General features: G+C 39.7%; 1 protein-coding gene across 2 annotated transcripts in view; it reads left to right on the top strand.

Moving 5' to 3' along the window:
* Positions 1-7,606: 7,606 nt before the first annotated feature.
* The window catches only part of dync1h1 (dynein, cytoplasmic 1, heavy chain 1), a 64,333-nt gene continuing 52,700 nt past the window's right edge, over positions 7,607-19,239 (top strand). For both annotated transcript variants that reach the window (XM_039741137.1, XM_039741136.1), the window contains exons 1-6: positions 7,607-7,960; positions 13,359-13,446; positions 15,204-15,377; positions 16,908-17,163; positions 17,878-18,064; positions 18,476-18,747. In XM_039741137.1, coding sequence (XP_039597071.1) covers positions 7,702-7,960; positions 13,359-13,446; positions 15,204-15,377; positions 16,908-17,163; positions 17,878-18,064; positions 18,476-18,747 — 1,236 coding nt within the window. In that variant the 5' untranslated portion in view covers positions 7,607-7,701. The remainder of the gene's footprint in view (positions 7,961-13,358; positions 13,447-15,203; positions 15,378-16,907; positions 17,164-17,877; positions 18,065-18,475; positions 18,748-19,239) is intronic.

Genomic DNA, 19,239 nt, shown 5'->3' with positions numbered 1-19,239 from the left:
TGCTGCTCTTTTTCATTATAGTTGTGCAGATTGATCTTGGAGACTCATTTCCTTCTGGAGATGGGATTATTCTATGTATCTTGGCAGGGTTGTGTTTGCTTAACGTTTGTGTTTCTTTTATTTCCTGCTGTAACTTGGTGTTTGGTTCAATAAAAAAAAAAAAATCTCAAAATGCATTTGCCAAAATTACCAAAAGAATGAGGCTCTGGGCACAAGTGGCTGAAGTCAGGTTCTGCTCTAGGGTTGGTAGTGCTACTCTGGACCAACAGGTGTCACTTTATGGTGATGTCGGTGTTTCAGAAGGATGGTCAATGGTGCCTCCTCCTGGAGATCAATGAGGCACTGCTCACAGGAAGTAGACCTTGGACTTTCTGGGTTTCTTGTCACACATTGACTGAGAGCTGGAGCATTCTGGTTAGCCTCTGTATAGCTTATCCCTCAGGAGTTCAAGTTTCCAAAGAAGTTACACAAGAAATATGATCTCCGGGATCCAGCTGCTTTAAGCGAGTGTTGCCATCTAGTGGTGTCAAATATTAATACCAGTTCAGTGTCAACACCAGGAGAGTGTTTCTCCAAGTACCAAAGTGTGGATTATCAGTGCTGTTTCATGTGGCAGAATTTTGAAAACATTAAACAGGGGAAACCATAAATATTAGTACTGAATAGTTAGGGACCAGCAATTCATAAACTAAAATATTTTATGTATACATTTGTATTAGGTGAAGATCACACCATATTGTAGGTTACAATAATGAACAAATACTACCTGTTTTAACTGGTAACACACATTATTGTATTGTTGTTGTACACATTGTATTCCTAATTCAAGCATTCCTTGATGTCATTTGGAATAGTTTGTAAATGCGCGGGTGATGACCTGCACAGCAGCTAACGGGAGACATGAGTCAGTTAGACCTTTAGTCCAACCAGTGGCATGAGATTGGGGATGTGGTTCATGGCTACTTTGACCAATTAAAAAGAAAATATTTTTTAGTTTGCTATTCACAAGAAGCATCTGCTGATGTGACGCATGCTTCCCAAAAAAAGAGATTTCAGAAGATCTATGATCAAGAATTGCTGATTTGCATGAAACTAGAAAGAGTTACAAAATAATTTGAAAAAGTGTAGAGATCCATTTGATGAACTGTGTATAAAGGGAGACTTTGTACTAGAGTTGCTTTCTCTAGAAGACTCCAGAGTAGCTGCTAAAGGCTTCAATGGATTATTGGAGCAGGTGAACATCTCTGCACTTGAGTCCACCATACACAAAACATTGAACAGCCATGATTTCCAAGGAGGAAATTACTGCTCTCGGTAAAAAAAAAAATCACTGTTGCATGTCTAAAGTTTGCACAAGACCACCTTGACACAAAACAGTGTCATTGGGAAAATGTTTTGTATATTGATGAAAATAAATTTGAATTGTTCAGGAATTATATGCAGCCGTATACAGTGCATCTGAAAAGTATTCACAGCGCATCACTTTTTCCACATTTTGTTATGTTACAGCCTTATTCCAAAATGGATTAAATTCATTTTTTTTCCTCAGGATTCTACACACAAGACCCCATAATGACAACGTGAAAAAAGTTTACTTGAGGTTTTTGCAAATTTATTAAAAATAAAAAACTGAGAAATCACATGTACATAAGTATTCACGGTCTTTGCTTAATACTTTGTCAATGCACCTTTGGCAGCAATTACAGCCTCAAGTCTTTTTCAATATGATGCCACAAGCTTGGCACACCTATCCTTGGCCAGTTTCGCCCATTCCTCTTTGCAGCACCTCTCAAGCTCCATCAGGTTGGATGGGAAGTGTCGGTGCACAGCCATTTTAAGATCTCTCCAGAGATGTTCAATCAGATTCAAGTCTGGGCTGTGGCTGGGCCACTCAAGGACATTCACAGAGTTGTCCTGAAGCCACTCCTTTGATATCTTGGCTGTGTGCTTAGGGTCGTTGTCCTCCTGAAAGATGAACCGTCGCCCCAGTCTGAGGTCAAGAGCGCTCTGGAGCAGGTTTTCATCCAGGATGTCTCTGTACTTTGCTGCAGTCATCTTTCCCTTTATCCTGACTAGTCTCCCAATTCCTGCTACTGAAAAACCTCCCCACGGCATGATGCTGCCACCACCATGTTCCACTGTAGGGATGGTATTGGCCTGGTGATGAGCGGTGCCTGGTTTCCTCCAAACGTGACGCCTGGCATTCACACCAAAGAGTTCAATCTTTGTCTCATCAGACCGGAGAATTTTGTTTCTCATGGTCTGAGAGTCCTTCAGGTGCCTTTTGGCAAACTCCAGGTGGGCTGCAATGTGCCTTTCACTAAGGAGTGGCTTCCGTCTGGCCACTCTACCATACAGGCCTGATTGGTGGATTGCTGCAGAGATGGTTGTCCTTCTGGAAGGTTCTCTTCTCTCCACAGAAGACCTCTGACAGAGTGATAAATCGGGTTCTTGGTCACCTCACTGACTAAGGCCCTTCTCCCCCGATTGCTCAGTTTAGAAGGCCGGCCAGCTCTAGGAAGAGTCCTGGTGGTTTTGAACTTCTTCCACTTACGGATGATGGAGGCCACTGTGCTCATTGGGACCTTCAAAGCAGCAGAAATGTTTCTGTAACCTTCCCCAGATTTGTGCCACGAGACAATCCTATCTCAGAGGTCTACAGACAATCCCTTTGACTTTGTGCTTGGTTTGTGCTCTGACATGAGCTGTCAACTGTGGGACCTTCTATAGACAGGTGTGTGCCTTTCCAAATCATGTCCAATCAACTGAATTTATCACAGGTGGACTGCAGAAACATCTCAAGGATGATCAGGAGAAACAGGAGGCACCTGAGCTCAGTTTTGAGCTTCATGGCAAAGGCTGTGAATATTTATGTACATGTGATTTCTCAGTTTTTTTTTATTTTTGATAAATTTGCAAAAATCTCAAGTAAACGTTTTTCATGTTGTCATTATGGGGTGTTATGTGAAGAATTCTGAGGAAAGAATATGAATGTAATCCATTTTGGAATAAGGCTGTAACATAACAAAATGTGGAAAAAGTGATGCACTGTGAATACTTTCTGGATGCACTGTATGTGGTGTAAAAAGTGCACCACATACCAACATGAGAATGTCAGCCCAGCAGTGGAGGGATTATCATGATGTGGGCCTGCTTTGCCGCCTCAGGGCCTGGACAGCTAGCAGTCATCAAGGGGAAAATGAATTCCAAAGTTTATCAAGGTATCCTATAGGATAATGTCATTCTGGCCGAACCACAGCAGAAGCTGGGTGATGCAGCTGAAAAATGACTCCAAGCACAATAGTAAAACTACTAGAGAATGGCTTCAAGAAAGAAAATCCACCTTTTGGACTATCCCAGTTAGAGTCCGGACTGTTACCCAATGGAGATACTGTGAAATGACCACAATTGAGCCGTTCACACCAGACATCCTAAGAATCTAGCTGAGCTGAAGCTGAAACCAAGAATTGTCCGCAATTCCTCCTGAACATTATGTGGGGCTGATCTGGAAATGCTAGTTAGAGGTTATTGTTGCCAAAGGAAGCTGACCAAGTAAATCCAAGGGTTCACCACAACACACAGATGATCAATAAAGAAATGAAAGATCATAAGTGCTTGTGTGTTGTGTTTGTCTATACTTGTGACTTGGAGTAAGATCAGATCACACTTTATGACCACTTAGTGCAGAACATAAGGTTGTAGTTGTGTTTGTCCAAAGTTTTAAAAATTCAGCAGCTTCAACTTACTTTTCAGAACCATTTAGGCAACAGTGTGAAATATATGCACCATACTTCCACAGTCCAAGTATCTTCATTGTAAGTGTATTAGTACAATTCAAAGCAATAACAGTTTTCACAAAAATAAAGAGAAAAATTGACATTACAAAAAAGGCAAAGTTCTTGTTTGTACAAAGAAAGTTCTGTGTAAGGCTCACATTGTCTTGTTTCATTTCTCTCTCTATGTTGTCTAATGCTTTTAGCAGAGACATCATGTTTCTAAAATAATTAACATTCTGATATTACAGTAATAACAGCTGTAGAAGATTATGCCATTATCAAGGTGACAATGTGAAACTTCATTCTACACAAATTAAGAAAACACTTATGTGAAGTTTAACAATCTAAGATTGTCTCTTGCACAGGTTTTCCGTACTTTTTCATGACACTGTATGTTATCGACTGATGTGATATGTCCTTGAAACACGTCAGACAAACACAGCAGGTTATCACAAAGGTAGCAACAAACGAAAGAATGGAAACAATTAAACTGTCATTTTTTTTTAATTATAAAATATATCTATCCTCACTGTAAATCCTGAGCATTTGACTTCTAGGTGAAAGAAACACACACAGGTATGGTGGTGCAGCAGTTAGCGTTGCTGCTATACAGCTACAGTTGTTTCTGGACCCTTTAGAATTTTCTATATTTCTGCATAAATATGACCTAAAACATCATCGGATTTTCACTCAAGTCCTAAAAGTAAATAAAGAGAAACCAGTTAAACAATTGAGACAAAAATATTATACTTGGTCATTTATTTATTGAGGAAAATGATGGAATATTACATATCTCTGAGTGGCAAAAGTATGTGAACCTCTAGGATTAGCAGTTAGTTTGAAGGTGAAATTCGAGTCGGGTGTTTTCAATCAATGGGATGACAATCAGGTGTGAGTGGGCACCCTGTGTTGTTTGAAGAACAGGATCTATCAAAGTCTGCTCTTCACAACACATGTTTGTTGAAGTGTATCATGGCTCGAACAAAGGAGATTTCTGAGGACCTCAGAAAAAGAGTTGTTGATGCTCATCAGGCTGAAAAAGGTTACAAAACCATCTCTAAAGAGTTTGGACTCCACCAATCCACAGTCAGACAGATTGTGTACAAATGGAGGAAATTCAAGACCATTGTTACCCTCCCCAGGAGTGGTCGACCAACAAAGATCACTCCAAGAGCAAGGCGTGTAATAGTCGGCGAGGTCACAAAGGACCCCAGGGTAACTTCTAAGCAACTGAAGGCCTCTCTCACATTGGCTAATGTTCATGTTCATGAGTCCACCATCAGGAGAACACTCAACAACAATGGTGTGCATGGCAGGGTTGCAAGGAGAAAGCCACTGCTCTCTAAAAAAAACATTGCTGCGCATCTGCAGTTTGCTAAAGATCACGTGGACAAACCAGAAGGCTACTGGAAGAATTTTTTGTGGACGGATGAGACCAAAATAGAACTTTTTGGTTTAAATGAAAAGCGTTATGTTTGGAGAAAGGAAAACACTGCATTCCAGCATAAGAACCTTATCCCATCTGTGAAACATGGTGGTGGTAGTATCATGGTTTGGGCCTGTTTTGCTGCATCTGGGCCAGGACGGCTTGCCTTCATTGATGGAACAATGAATTCTGAATTATATCAGAGAATTCTAAAGGAAAATGTCAGGACATCTGTCCATGAACTGAATCTCAAGAGAAGGTGGGTCATGCAGCAAGACAACGACCCTAAGCACACAAGTCGTTCTACCAAAGAATGGTTAAAGAAGAATAAAGTTAATGTTTTGGAATGGCCAAGTCAAAGTCCTGACCTTAATCCAATCGAAATGTTGTGGAAGGACCTGAAGTGAGCAGTTAATGTGAGGAAACCCACCAACATCCCAGAGTTGAAGCTGTTCTGTATGGAGGAATGGGCTAAAATTCCTCCAAGCCGGTGTGCAGGAATGATCAGAAGTTACCGGAAATGTTTAGTTGCAGTTATTGCTGCAAAGAGGGGTCACACCAGATACTGAAAGCAAAGGTTCACATACTTTTGCCACTCACAAATATGTAATATTCGATCATTTTCCTTAATAAATAAATGACCAAGTATAATATTTTTGTCTCATTTGTTTAACTGGTTTCTCTTTATCTACTTTTAGGACTTGAGTGAAAATCTGATGATGTTTTAGGTCATATTTATGCAGAAATATAGAAAATTCTAAAGGGTTCACAAACTTTCAAGCACAACTGTACAAAGCACCAAGTTCAGATGTCACCGCAGCCACTGCCTGTGTGGAGTTTGCCTATCTGTGAGAGTTTCAGTCCACTCTAACTTTTCTGATACATCATGAAAATGTAAAGCTGGTTAGATGGCAGTTCTAAACTAGTCCTGACTGAGGGTTGGTCATGAGTGTTCCCTGCAATGGACTGCAGCTCTGGTTCCGGCCTTGTGATGAAGCCTACCAGCTTACCAGATTGCTGTGGCCCTAATATGTGAAATCCTTGAATCACTGACATCAAAAGGAGGTTTATGCAGTACATAGGTTCTGCTGACAATGACCCTCTACTGCATTCTCATCAACCATCATTTGAGCTATCCTCTTGTCCACTTTATAAATTCAATCACGGGTCATGGAGGGCTCTGGTCCGTCCAGGTGTTGCACTGGATCGGGTCCACCCTCTGATAGCTGCCAGTGAAGCACTCATTCACAATAAACTTGCACAATGTTACTAACAGAGTGGCGCAGTGGTGAATCCTGCTGCCTGCACGGCACCATGAGACGAAGTCTCAATCCAATCTGTATTTGTGTGAAGCTCAAATAAGCTCCAACAGATGAATGAATGAAAGAATGTCATTTGGAATTGGTAAGGAGCACCAGAAACGAGCAGGCATCCTTGATCCTGAATGAGCAGATTGTGAATTGTCGCAGATTTCTGAGATTGATGGATATTATTCTGTGGCAGGTAGATTAATTTCCTAAGTAATCATTTAAGCATTTTGTGTGTTATTCATACGCCACAGAAATTATTTTTGGATCTGTATCACCGTAACATTCAGTTCAAGAGACGTTGATAGCGTAACATGCCACCAAATGTGCAGACGGAATTAGTGAATACAAAATATTTAAGATTGAAAATCAAACAATCTAAGGTTACCACCGTGATGTTTGAGGGTGGATGCTTGTCTTCACATAAAGTAAATTAAGAATATCGAGACAGAGCATTTCAAAACATCATGTTAATTTCTTCACTGTAAATTAATTTTCAATTCTAATTTAATATCACAAAATATAAAGAAATACAAAAGGCTGCCAATTAAAAAATCGACAACGCTGTAATTCTCGTAGCGTCATAGCTATAAATAGGCCTGCACGAAATTATTACAGTTCGTCTTATAATGCCTGGATTTTCTACGATTCCTATAAAACAAAGATGATGATAATAATATTATATAACGAAATCGGTCACTTAAAAATAATCCTTTGTCGTAATTCTGCTCACTCTTTACTATATGTAAACCTTTGCCTTTCGCCATGTAAAAACGGAAGCATCTGCCGCAGCATTACGCAGCACTTCCAACAATTGAAAAGCCGCCAGAAGGGCGTCTGTCATACAGCAAGAGACCGTGCTGTCTGATGGGATTGTTAGTCTTTTGCGACGCCTTTGCAGGGCAATCGTTTAATGAAAGAACTACAACTCCCAAACTGGCCTTTACTCATATAAACCAGAGGCAGTCCGCATTGCCTGCTGGGATTGTAGTCGTTCTACAACTGTATCTATCCTGACATTTCTAAAACTGAACTACAACTCCCACATTGGTGCGTGTACATGACCACGTGCTTATCGGCCGGCAGGGAGTCTCTCTGTCACCTGACTGGGAAGACAGATCTTTCATTCGGGTCCGGCTTTGAAGCTGCTTTACTGCTTGCTTTCTCTGGTACGGTGTTGGTTAGTGAGGAAATGTCAGATTCGGGAGGTGGAGGTGGAGAGGACGGTACAACTGCTATGGAGGTGTCTGCTGCGGTGCAAAACGTGGCGGATGCCTCAGTATTGCAGAAGCACATCCGTAAGCTGGTGCCGCTACTGCTGGAAGATGGCGGCGAGGTTCCAGCAGCTTTGGAAACCGCCTTGGAAGAAAAGAGCATAGTTGAACAAATGAGAAAATTTCTTGCTGATCCACAGGTTCACACAATCTTAGTGGAGAGGTGTACTCTGAAAGGTAAGTGTTGCGCCATAGGGCACTGCAGTTCATGCATCTTTTATATAGGATAGTGTCAAAAAGAGAAGATAGGCGATAGCATCACTGTACTGTGTTTATGTTCTTTTGCGCCGACCAGCGGTGAGACGAGGGGTCATGCAGGAAGTTTCAAATAGTGAAATCACCAAAGAACGGGGCAGAGAGGAGAGAGTTTTAGTAGAACTGCCGTTGAATAAGGTAGCGAACGAGAGAACATCTGGAGGCGTTGAAGGGACAGATGTTTATAAATACGCATTTCAATAGAAAAAAGGTCTTAAAAACAACAGGTTCAGGGGGTTGGAACCTCTGTCGTTAATATATACAGAAAGTGCTTTATCCAGAAGCGATGCTGACGTTTTTTTCCTCCCTTGGGACTGTGTGGACTCTGCCCATCTTGCTTGGCTATTATTTTTACCCGCAGAGTGACGTATTTCTTGGGTGTATCCCTACTTTTCTGTCATCTTTAGAGGTGCGGCTGGCTTTGGTCTAAACAAATCAAATTAGACAAACTTGGCCGCATTAATCCAGGATACTGCTGTGATTTGACATGCAATCATTTAGTTGATGCATCAATGGAAAGCTGCATAATTTAGGTAGAGACAGGGCGACCCAGCGGCCGACTAGATTAGTTTCTGGAACACTTGGATCCAGTGAGTATCATGGAAGTGGAGAGTGCAATAAAGACCATAATAAAGGTGCCCATATAGTTTATGGCAATCAGAAGACCGTAGGAAATATACCATTAAGGGGTTGTTAAACTGTAAAATACATGGTTACAGGCAGAGCCTGAGCAACGTCTGGGACCTTTTATTTTTCTTATTTATATTAACAACAAATATTTTGGTATAGTTAGTAAACTTGTGAAATTCATAGATGCTATGAAATTGGAGAAATGGCAGACAAAGAGAGGGCAGCAGAAACAAATCAAGGTGACTTGGACAAGCTTTTGAATGGGGTATACACTTAGAAATGGCAGCTTAACGTAGAAATATACAAAAAGTTACATGGGAGCAAAATGAACATCCAGTTATGCATACAAGACGGGAGATCTATTCCTAAAGAAAGCAACCTGTGAAAATGATTTAGGCATTATGTGAACGCAACATTTTTCTCATCTAAGCGATGTGCAGAAGCTGTTAAAAAGGCAAATAAAATGTTTTGTTATATAATAAAAAGTGCTTAATATACAGTGGGATGCAAAAGTTTGGGCATAAATTGTTGGTTGTTACGATAAAAAATGTCAGTTAAATATATCATATAGGAGACACACACAGTGATATTTGAGAAGTGAAATGAAGTTTATTGGATTTACAGAAAGTGTGCAATAATTGTTCAAACAAAATCAGGCAGGTGCATAAATTTGGGCACCACAAAAAAGAAATGAAATCAATATTTAGTAGATCCGCCTTTTGCAGAAATTACAGCCTCTAAACACTTCCTGTAGGTTCCAATGAGAGTCTGGATTGTGGTTGAAGGTATTTTGGACCATTCCTCTTTACAAAACATCTCTAGTTCATTCAGGTTTGATGGCTTCCGAGCATGGACAGCTCTCTTTAACTCACACCACAGATTTTCAATTATATTCAGGTCTGGGGACTGAGATGGCCATTCCAGAACGTTGTACTTGTTCCTCTGCATGAATGCCTTAGTGGATTTTGAGCAGTGTTTCGGGTCGTTGTCTTGTTGAAAGATCCAGCCCGGCGCAGCTTCAGCTTTGTCACTGATTCCTGGACATTGGTCTCCAGAATCTGCTGATACTGAGTGGAATCCATGCGTCCCTCAACTTTGACAAGATTCCCAGTCCCTGCACTGGCCACACAGCCCCACAGCATGATGGAACCACCACCATATTTTACTGTAGGTAGCAGGTGTTTTTCTTGGAATGCTGTGTTCTTTTTACTCCATGCATAACGCCCCTTGTTATGCCCAAATAGCTCCATTTTAGTTTCATCAGTCCACAGCACCTTATTCCAAAATGAAGCTGGCTTGTCCAAATGTGCTTGAGCAGACCTCAAGCGGCTCTGTTTGTGCTTCCTCTGCATCACTCTCGCATACAGCATCTCCTTGTGTAAAGTGCCAATGGTTGAACGATGCACAGTGACTCCATCTGCTGCAAGATGATGTTGTAGGTCTTTGGTGCTGGTCTGTGGGTTGACTCTGACTGTTCTCACCATTCGTCGCTTCTGTCTATCCGAAATCTTTCTTGGTCTGCCACTTCGAGCCTTAACTTGAACTGAGCCTGTGGTCTTCCATTTCCTCAATATGTTCCTAACTGTGGAAACAGACAGCTTAAATCTCTGGGACAGCTTTCTGTATCCTTCCCTAAACCCTGATGGTGAACAATCTTTGTCTTCAGGTCATTTGAGAGTTGTTTTGTGACCCCCATGTTGCTACTCTTCAGAGAAAATTAAAGGAGGAGGGAAACTTACCATTGACCCCCTTAAATACTCTTTCTCATTATAGGATTCACCTGTGTATGTAGGTCAGGGGTCACTGAGCTTACCAAGCCAATTTGAGTTCCAATAATTAGTTCTAAAAGTTTTGGAATCAATAAAATGACAACAGTGCCCAAATTTATGCACCTGCCTGATTTTGTTTGAACAATTATTGCACACTTTCTGTAAATCCAATAAACTTCATTTCACTTCTCAAATATCACTGTGTGTGTCTCCTATATGATATATTTAACTGACATTTTTTATCGTAACAACCAACAATTTATACAGGAAAATAATGACTATTAACAAGGTTGCCCAAACTTTTGCATCCCACAGTATATGAAAAGACATTATGCTCAGATTATATAATGCACTTTTGAGACCCCCAACCGCTGGAGTATTGTGTGCAGTTGTAGTGAAGAAAGACATAGCAGCACTTGAGACTGCGCAGAGGATAGCAACCAGGAACACTTGAGGACTTCAGGACATGTTGTACTCCATGCAGGCCAAGAAATAAACCTGTTTAGCCTCTAGCAGAATTACCTGGGAACCAAATCCAAGTCTTCAGAATTCTGAAAGGCACTGATAAAGAAGATTAGCAAAATTCTTTAGACTTAATGGGGAAAATTTAGGGTGTGTGCATTTAGCGATGAAGCCAGGAGGCACTTCTTTACTCAAAGAGTAGAGTCGCCGTTAGGATGCCCAGATGTTTCGAGGTTATGATTGAATCTCATTTTTTTTTAAAAAATGATTTGTTAATGGGGTGGCGCAGTGGGTAGCTTAGGAGACCTGGGTGTGCTTCCTGGGTCCTCCCTCTGTGGAGTTTGTATGTTCTCCCCGTGTCTGTGTGGGTTTCCTCCCACAGTCCAAAGACATGCAGGTTAGGTGCATTGGCGATTCTAAATTGAACCGTGTATGTGCGCGTGTGCGCCCTGCGGTGGCCTGGCGCCCTGCCCGGGGTTTGTTTCCTGCCTTGCACCCAGTGTTGGCTGGGATTGGCTCCAGCAGACCTGTAGTTAGGATATAGCAGGCTGGATGAAGGATGGGTGATTTGTTAATGTATTTGGGAATGCTTTGAAATAAGAAAAGAAGCTTGGCAAGGGTCCGTGAGAGAACTGGCGGATGTGAAATCAGTAGGAGGATGTGGTCTGGATGGGGATGCAGAAGTTGCTCTCGGTTTAAGTGGGTTTCCCTTCTGTTGGTCTGTAGAAGAGACATTAGTGCACTTCATCAGTCCCTGACTCTGCACGTTACCCTCAGTCAAGCCCTTTGACAGCCTCCTGTGCGCACATGTGTGACAAATGTTAAAAGTAACGTACATGTACACGTAGTCAGATTACTTTTAATAGTAGCACAATACTCATTTTCTTGAATTTAAAAATACATGTGTTAAAAAAAAAAAAAAAGATTACTGTGTTCATTTGGAAGATTATTCCCACCACTTATTTTGCAGATGTATTGCCTTTTTTTTTTGCAAATGTGTTACTTGCTGCTGTGAGTAACATCGCTCATGCACACACATTGGCTTTATGGTGGTAGCTTGTGAGGAAAAAGGTTTAAGTATGTGCAATAAAGTGAAATGAATTGAACAAAAGTTATAGGTATACATTTAATCCCGCATGTGCTGAGGGGTACATTTTAATCTGCCCAGTTTAGGGTCTCAGAGATCCAGTGATCATCAGTGGGTGTGAGGCAAGAAGCCAGTGGGCTTTAGCTGCCCAGAGATGTGGTCAAAGTGTTGTATCTGTACCCCACCTCTCCTCCGGCCGGCTTTATCAGGTATTCCTACCCGTCAGAAAGATCTCGGCCATAAGAGAAGCGTGTCTCGTTCACATCTAGACCTGGGGTTGCCATATTGATCAAGTTTAACTGTGCTTGTCATTAGTTTCATTATGGCTAAAGGGTTTAGGATTTAATGGCAAGTGCAGGCCTGTGAAATGTGCAGTTTTTCATACGTAGTTGTTTGTGGCGCATTATGTTTTATAATAATTAACTGCATAAAATATTTATCTATTTTTTGTAAGTAATAAGTAATGTTAACTCAATGACTTTTAACAGTAACATTCACCAACACTGATCACAACACTTGTCTTGGTATTGGACAGTTTATTAAAATCAAAAACGAACGGTTTGTTTTTAAGGACATAGTTGACAGATTGTGCTGTTCAGTCACCACATATTCGGGAGTCATGCCCACTACTGGAATGTTAGCCAGTTTGCCATTTTACTTGTTCATAGCTACTGAACCGTGTGTGAGTGAGTATATTATTTATTTATTTATTTAATGAAGCAACATTTTCTCAACTAATCTCACTTAGTTGCTTCCAGTTCCCATCCTGTTTAATGTGGCAAACACAGATTTATATATGGAGGGTTTTTTCTTGATCAGTGTTTGTCACCCCTTGACCTCGCCTGTTTGGGTTTTCATTGCTTTCACGCCTTTAATCTTTAAGTGTAATAGCAAATGAAATACCTTTTGATTTTCAGTTGTCCTATTGGGCTGTTGCAGCTGTTAGTGGCACCTTGACTGTTACGGTTGGCTTAGTCAGATGGCATAAAAAAAAAAGCGGGCAAGGGTCAATTAACACTCTGCAGCCTCATTGTGCACAATGACTTTAATAGGACTTTGACATTTGATTTGTAATACCGGACATTTGGACATGCTCTCTTTTGAGTTGCTTTATGGTTTCCGTGACTGCCAATGTTTCATTGCAGTTTCCTTTTTCCAGGTAATATTCATTTGAATTCTGAGATGACTGTATTGTTAGCCTTTCTGCTCCATGATGTTGTAGTTTGTTTTTTTTAAATTAAATGAGCAGTTTTTCTTGCCCTAACATCTCATTTAAATTTCTCTTCACAACGGTGTGAACTTGGACAGGCCTGAGGCTGTTAGGCTTTGCCGCAGTTGGACACTGATCATTTAATCCTGTCTTTGATTACAGAGGATGTTGGTGACGAAGGGGAGGAGGAAAGAGAGTGCATTTCTTACAACATCAGTATTGACATCCACTATGGGCTCAAATCAAACAGGTCTGTTTTTTAACATAATACAGCATAATTTTTATAGGAAATTTGTGATGTGTTACAGAAAACCTGTATTATTTTAAGTTCTCAAAGCAATGAAAGACCTCCAGATATGCCTACTAGAAGATGTATACTATAAGACATTTTTCACTTAGGGGTGTACCGTAATCCCTCCTCGATCGCAGGGGTTGTGTTCCAGAACCCCCCGCGATAGATGAAAATCCGTGAAGTAGAAACCATATGTTTGTATGGTTATTTTTATATATTTTAAGCCCTTAGAAACTCTCCCACACTGTTAACATTATTAGAGCCCTCTAGACATGAACTAACACCCTTTAGTCAAAAGTTTAAACTGTGCTCCATGACAAGACAGAGATGGCAGTTCTTTCTCACAATTAAAAGAATGCAAACATATCTTCCTCTTCAAAGAATGCGTATCAGGAGCAGAGAATGTCAGAGAGCGAGAGAGAGAAAGAAAAGCAAACAATCAAAAAATCAATACGTGCTTTTAAGTATGCCGAAGCACCGCGATAAAACGGCATTTTGTAGAGGAGCGTCCGTATCTTCTGTGCAAACAGCCCCTCTACTCACACCCCCTCCGTCAGGCAGAGAGAATGTCGGAGAGAGAGAAAAGCAAACAATCAAGCACTGCACGGGAAGCACATCGTATATCATTGAGGAGTGTTATTTAATATGTAAGACGTGCTCTGATTGGGTAGCTTCTCAGCCATCTGCCAATAGCGTCCCTTGTATGAAATCAACTGGGCAAACCAACTGAGGAAACATGTACCATAAATTAAAAGACCCCATTGTCCGCAGAAATCCACGAACCAGCGAAAAATCCGTGATATATATTTAGATATGCTTACATTTCAAATCCGCGATGGAGTGGAGCCGCAAAAGTCGAAGCGCGATATAGCGAGGGATCACTGTACTCACTTTTGTTGCCAGCGGTTTAGACATTAATGGCTGTGTGTTGAGTTATTTTGAGGGGACAACAAACTTACACTGTTATACAAGCTGTACACTGACTGCTTTACATTGTGTCAAAGTGTCAGATCTTCAGTGTTGTCCCATGAAAAGATAGAATCAAATATTTACAAAAATGTGAGGGGTGTACTCACTTTTGTGAGATACTGTAGACATATTTGTCTACATTTCTGTGATGCTTCATATACATTTTTATTTTAAGGATATTGCTGCCTTTTGTTTTGCTTGTTTATCATTGTTTGTACCTCACAAAACAATGAACTGGGACCATCCAGAATAAGAGAAAATGAAAGATCCTCCGAATATTTGAAAACACTGCAGCCACGTGTGATGAGAAATGTCAGCAGAGGATCCTTTTCAGGTTTCCCTTTAATTATTACACCAATACCATGAAAACTAAAATGAACTTTGACTAATATTTGCAGTCAGCAGAAGGATATTTTTTTATAGAAGTACAAAAATGTAGTGTTTTTGCAAATGTTATCAAAAGATAAATCCTCTATCTATCAATGGCTCAAATATCCCCAAAAAATCTAGAGAATTTGTTCCAGTGTTTCAATAAAATAATGTGATGAAAAACATTGCAGTGCTCAACCATATGATATTTGTTTCCTATCTCTTGTATATGTAATGTATTGGCAATATCTACTTTTCTGGGGTTTGTTGAGAACAGTGGTATCCTAACTCTGTTGCAGAAGATAACTCCTGTGATAATTTTACTTGAAGGTTTTATTTTTTTATCTGAAATGCATTTTTAACACCTTTGTTTGCAGCCTCGCCTTCATCAAGAGAACAGGAGTCATTGATGCTGACAAGCCTATTTCGTCCCAGTTGCGGGTCCTGACACTTAGTGAAGATTCCCCCTATGAGACCCTGCATTCTTTCATTAGCAATGCTGTGGCTCCCTTCTTCAAGTCATACATCAGGGAGTCTGGCAAAGCTGACAGGTATTGAACCAGATTTGTGTTCAGATGACATAGTAAAAAGCAAATGAGGTTTTGAGTAAAATTTAACCTTCATTTAACATTTGGTTTGCCTTAGGCTGTTTTGGAAAAATAAGGAGAATCTTAGATGAAGATTACATTGCCTTAAACATAATTACACAAGTTAATTAACTTGTTGGAAAGCTTTCAAAAAATGTCATATTTCTTTGCAAATACATAAACATCTCTCTCCAGAGAGACTAACATTGTTCTACATTTTAGGCATGCAGTGAAGTGTAGTGGCGATAGCCAAGGGCTTTATATATCAGGGGTGCCAGCAGAACTGATACCTTTAGCTCAATGCATGACCCTGAGTTCCAGTTTTAAATAATGCGTGTTAACAGTTGCTTAATTTCTTATATAGCACTTGGCATAATGTTTTTTAAAAGATAGTGAGTCAGTTGTTTGAACTCTGAAGCTAAGATCTCTGATGGACATATCTCCTTGAGTTAGTGTGGTATGTCAGAGTAGAATTCTTTTTATACATACAGATTACCGTATATACTTGCGTTTAAGTTCTCTCGCGGGTAAGTCGTGGCTTGATTTTTTTTCCGTATAATTTCTGGTATTTTATAATGTCGGTCGTATAAGTCGAATGCGAAAAACTCATGCTATTGGTCCAAGAGATTACGACATACTAATGCCCACCTGAGAGAGTAACCACTGAGCACACTGCCTTTTTTTTCTATGTATTGTTCCTACATGACTACACGGTAATACCCAAACTATTCCGAAGCAACATTTGCACTGATCTGTGTGTTTTTTTATTTTTGGATCGCACACCCTCGTACACTTTTATCGTAACAGCATCTCTTATCTATAATGGAGTGTTCTATCAGGAGAAAATATGAAGCTGGTTTTAAATTAAAAGTCGTTGAAGTGGCGAAAGAAATTGGTAACTGCGCTGCTGCAACAAAATTCGATGCATCTGAGAAACTGGTGCGAGATTGGAGGAATTAAGAAGATGTCCAAAAAAAAATTAAGTGTTGCCTTTTTGAATGGGCTTACAAGTCAGGGTCTGATTTTATGATCAATTTTTTGGGTTTCAAGACCCGACTTATATGCTAGTATATACGGTAATTAATAAAATGACATTAACATGTACAATATGTAGCTGATTGCTTTTTAATTAACAGATGCCTTGCACCAGAGCATCAGTAAAGCATTACATGAATTACTTTTTAATGCTTATGTGTAGATGTGTTTCTATACTGTAATTATAGATATTATTGTTTTTGTAAATATGCCCATTGAGGAGGAGTGCTAGTTAAGAATTACATGTAAATTGTTGCTGTGATTTATTTAAAATCAGTTTTTACTTCTGAATTTTATTTTTTTTTTTTGGTAAAATCTTTTTTTTTGTATCAATTTTGGATGCAAAATGTTTGCTCTTTTGATCCTGTATGTAGCCCCATTTTTTAGCAAAATGTCACACCACTGAGAATAAGTTGATATGAAACACCTCTTGGGATTATTCTCATTATCATTTTATAGAGATGGTGATAAGATGGCACCCTCAGTGGAGAAAAAGATTGCAGAACTGGAGATGGGCCTTTTACATCTTCAGCAGAATATTGAGATTCCAGAGATAAGCTTGCTAATTCATCCCATCATCACAAATGTTGCCAAGCAGTGCTATGAGCGTGGAGAAAAGCCAAAGGTGACTGACTTTGGAGACAAAGTCGAAGATCCCACCTTCCTGAACCAGCTACAGTCTGGAGTGAACCGCTGGATCCGAGAGATACAGAAGGTAAGGCACGTCTGTCAGTCTAGTGTTTACACAAGCTGGTGTCTTTGAATGTGGTTATCGCTCAATAAAAATTTAGAATTGACCTGTCAGTTTGTTTTGAGAGTAATTTTCAACTTAGTATTCATCGTTACAAGATGTGGTTTCAAATTTTTGAGCAACATTTGAGGGAAGAATAAGGAACAATACTCTTGGAAAGCAAATCTTCCAAAAGCATCTTCCTTATTTGAGAAGAGAACAGTGTATTGGTTATGTTTGACTTGGGGTGTAATGCAGAAACATATTTTTCTTTACTACATGTCAATTCTTGACTTGAGCTGCTGCTATTTATTTGTATGTCATCAGTCCCTACTTCAATCCCTATTTTCATCTTTTTTTTCTTAACATCTTTGTAGTACTTCTCTTAGTTAGTTATTCTCCAATTTTTGGTTTACTTGCCAAGATTGTCTGCACCACTTTCTTATTATCATTTCTGTTCTGTTGCATTTTAATTCATAGTGCCAGTATCATGCTTTTAGTGAGATTTGTGCAAATTATTTTTTATTTCATTTTTCTTTAAGAGCGGTGTTGCTCGATAACAGTGGGACTCTTCTTAACTGCTGTTTTACTCTTTTGTGTAGTTTTCTTTTAAATGATCACCCACACTCCTACATCTTTTAGAGGTAATTTTGGCAAACCGTGCTACTGTTATTTTATTTGTTTCTTTTGTCTTTACAGGTAACCAAACTTGACAGAGATCCTGCATCTGGAACAGCTCTGCAAGAAATTAGTTTCTGGCTTAATCTGGAGCGTGCACTAAATCGCATTCAAGAAAAAAGGGAAAGTCCAGAAGTACTTTTGACTCTTGACATCCTGAAGCATGGAAAACGGTTCCATGCTACAGTCAGCTTTGATACAGATACAGGTAAGTGACACATTCTGTATATGGTTCAGATTAGCGATTTGTGCTTTAAGCATACTTTTAGCATTCACTTTGCATCTTTTAGCTTTCCTTGACATGATTGGTGTTAGTTGGTGGAATGTAAGCCCTGTGCCATGAAGAGAAATTATGTGGAAACCTAACCTGTTTCTTTCTTCAAAGAGAACAGATGAATTGCTTAATTAAGGAAATTAGTTGAAGTTGAGGAGACATATACCAAAAATCATTTTGCTTAAAGTTTGTTGATTTCTAGTGCAAATACCTGAGTAATGTTTTTAAAGTGTCTGATGTGGATGTGAGCTCCTGTTCTGGCTGAGCTATTTTCTTGTTTACAATATTACTGATCATTTACTTGTAAACATTTATGTTTTTGTTTTTTTTTCCTCTTCTCTCCAGGTCTGAAACAAGCTGTCGAAACAGTCAATGACTATAACCCTTTAATGAAAGACTTCCCCTTAAATGACTTGCTGTCAGCAACTGAATTGGATAAAATCCGCCAGGCACTCGTTGCCATTTTTACTCACTTGCGCAAGATCCGGAACACCAAGTATCCCATTCAGCGAGCTCTGCGACTTGTAGAGGCTATTTCCAGGGACTTGGGCTCTCAGCTGTTGAAGGTCTTGGGAACAAGAAAATTGATGCACGTCACTTATGAGGAATTTGAAAAAGTAAGATGTTTGCACATAATTTTTAAAATTGCAAATAGTTTTTTCAACTATGTTTAAGGCTGAGGTGGACAACATGCATTTAATATAATACGGTTTCAAATTTGTGGTTAGGGGACATTGTTTCTGTTCTTATAAAGAAGATTAACATATTAAAATGTTTTGCTAGCGGGGAGAGCAAACCAATGTTAAAAAAAATGTGCTGATGGATAAAATTGAAACATATTTGTTTTATACTGTGAAAAAGAAATATAGCTTGTGCAGGGAGGTATTCCAACTTACCAAACACACAAAAGCTTAAGTGTACTTTTGCCCAGTGAGGTCCAAATGGAATAATATCTGTTCAAGTCATTTTTAAGAAGGCCTTAATTCAAAAATTGGGCACATGAAAATAAAGCCACTCTATGAGTTCTGTGTAGGCAAGGTGGCAGCAGACTTGTAAGACAGAGGACAAACCACAGTCTGATCATCTCTGACTTACCACTCCAGAAACCA

Source organism: Polypterus senegalus, chromosome 18 (genome assembly GCF_016835505.1).
Source record: "Polypterus senegalus isolate Bchr_013 chromosome 18, ASM1683550v1, whole genome shotgun sequence".
In the NCBI taxonomy this organism is placed as follows: Eukaryota; Metazoa; Chordata; class Cladistia; order Polypteriformes; family Polypteridae; genus Polypterus; species Polypterus senegalus.
This window is presented reverse-complemented; position numbering and strand designations above follow the sequence as displayed.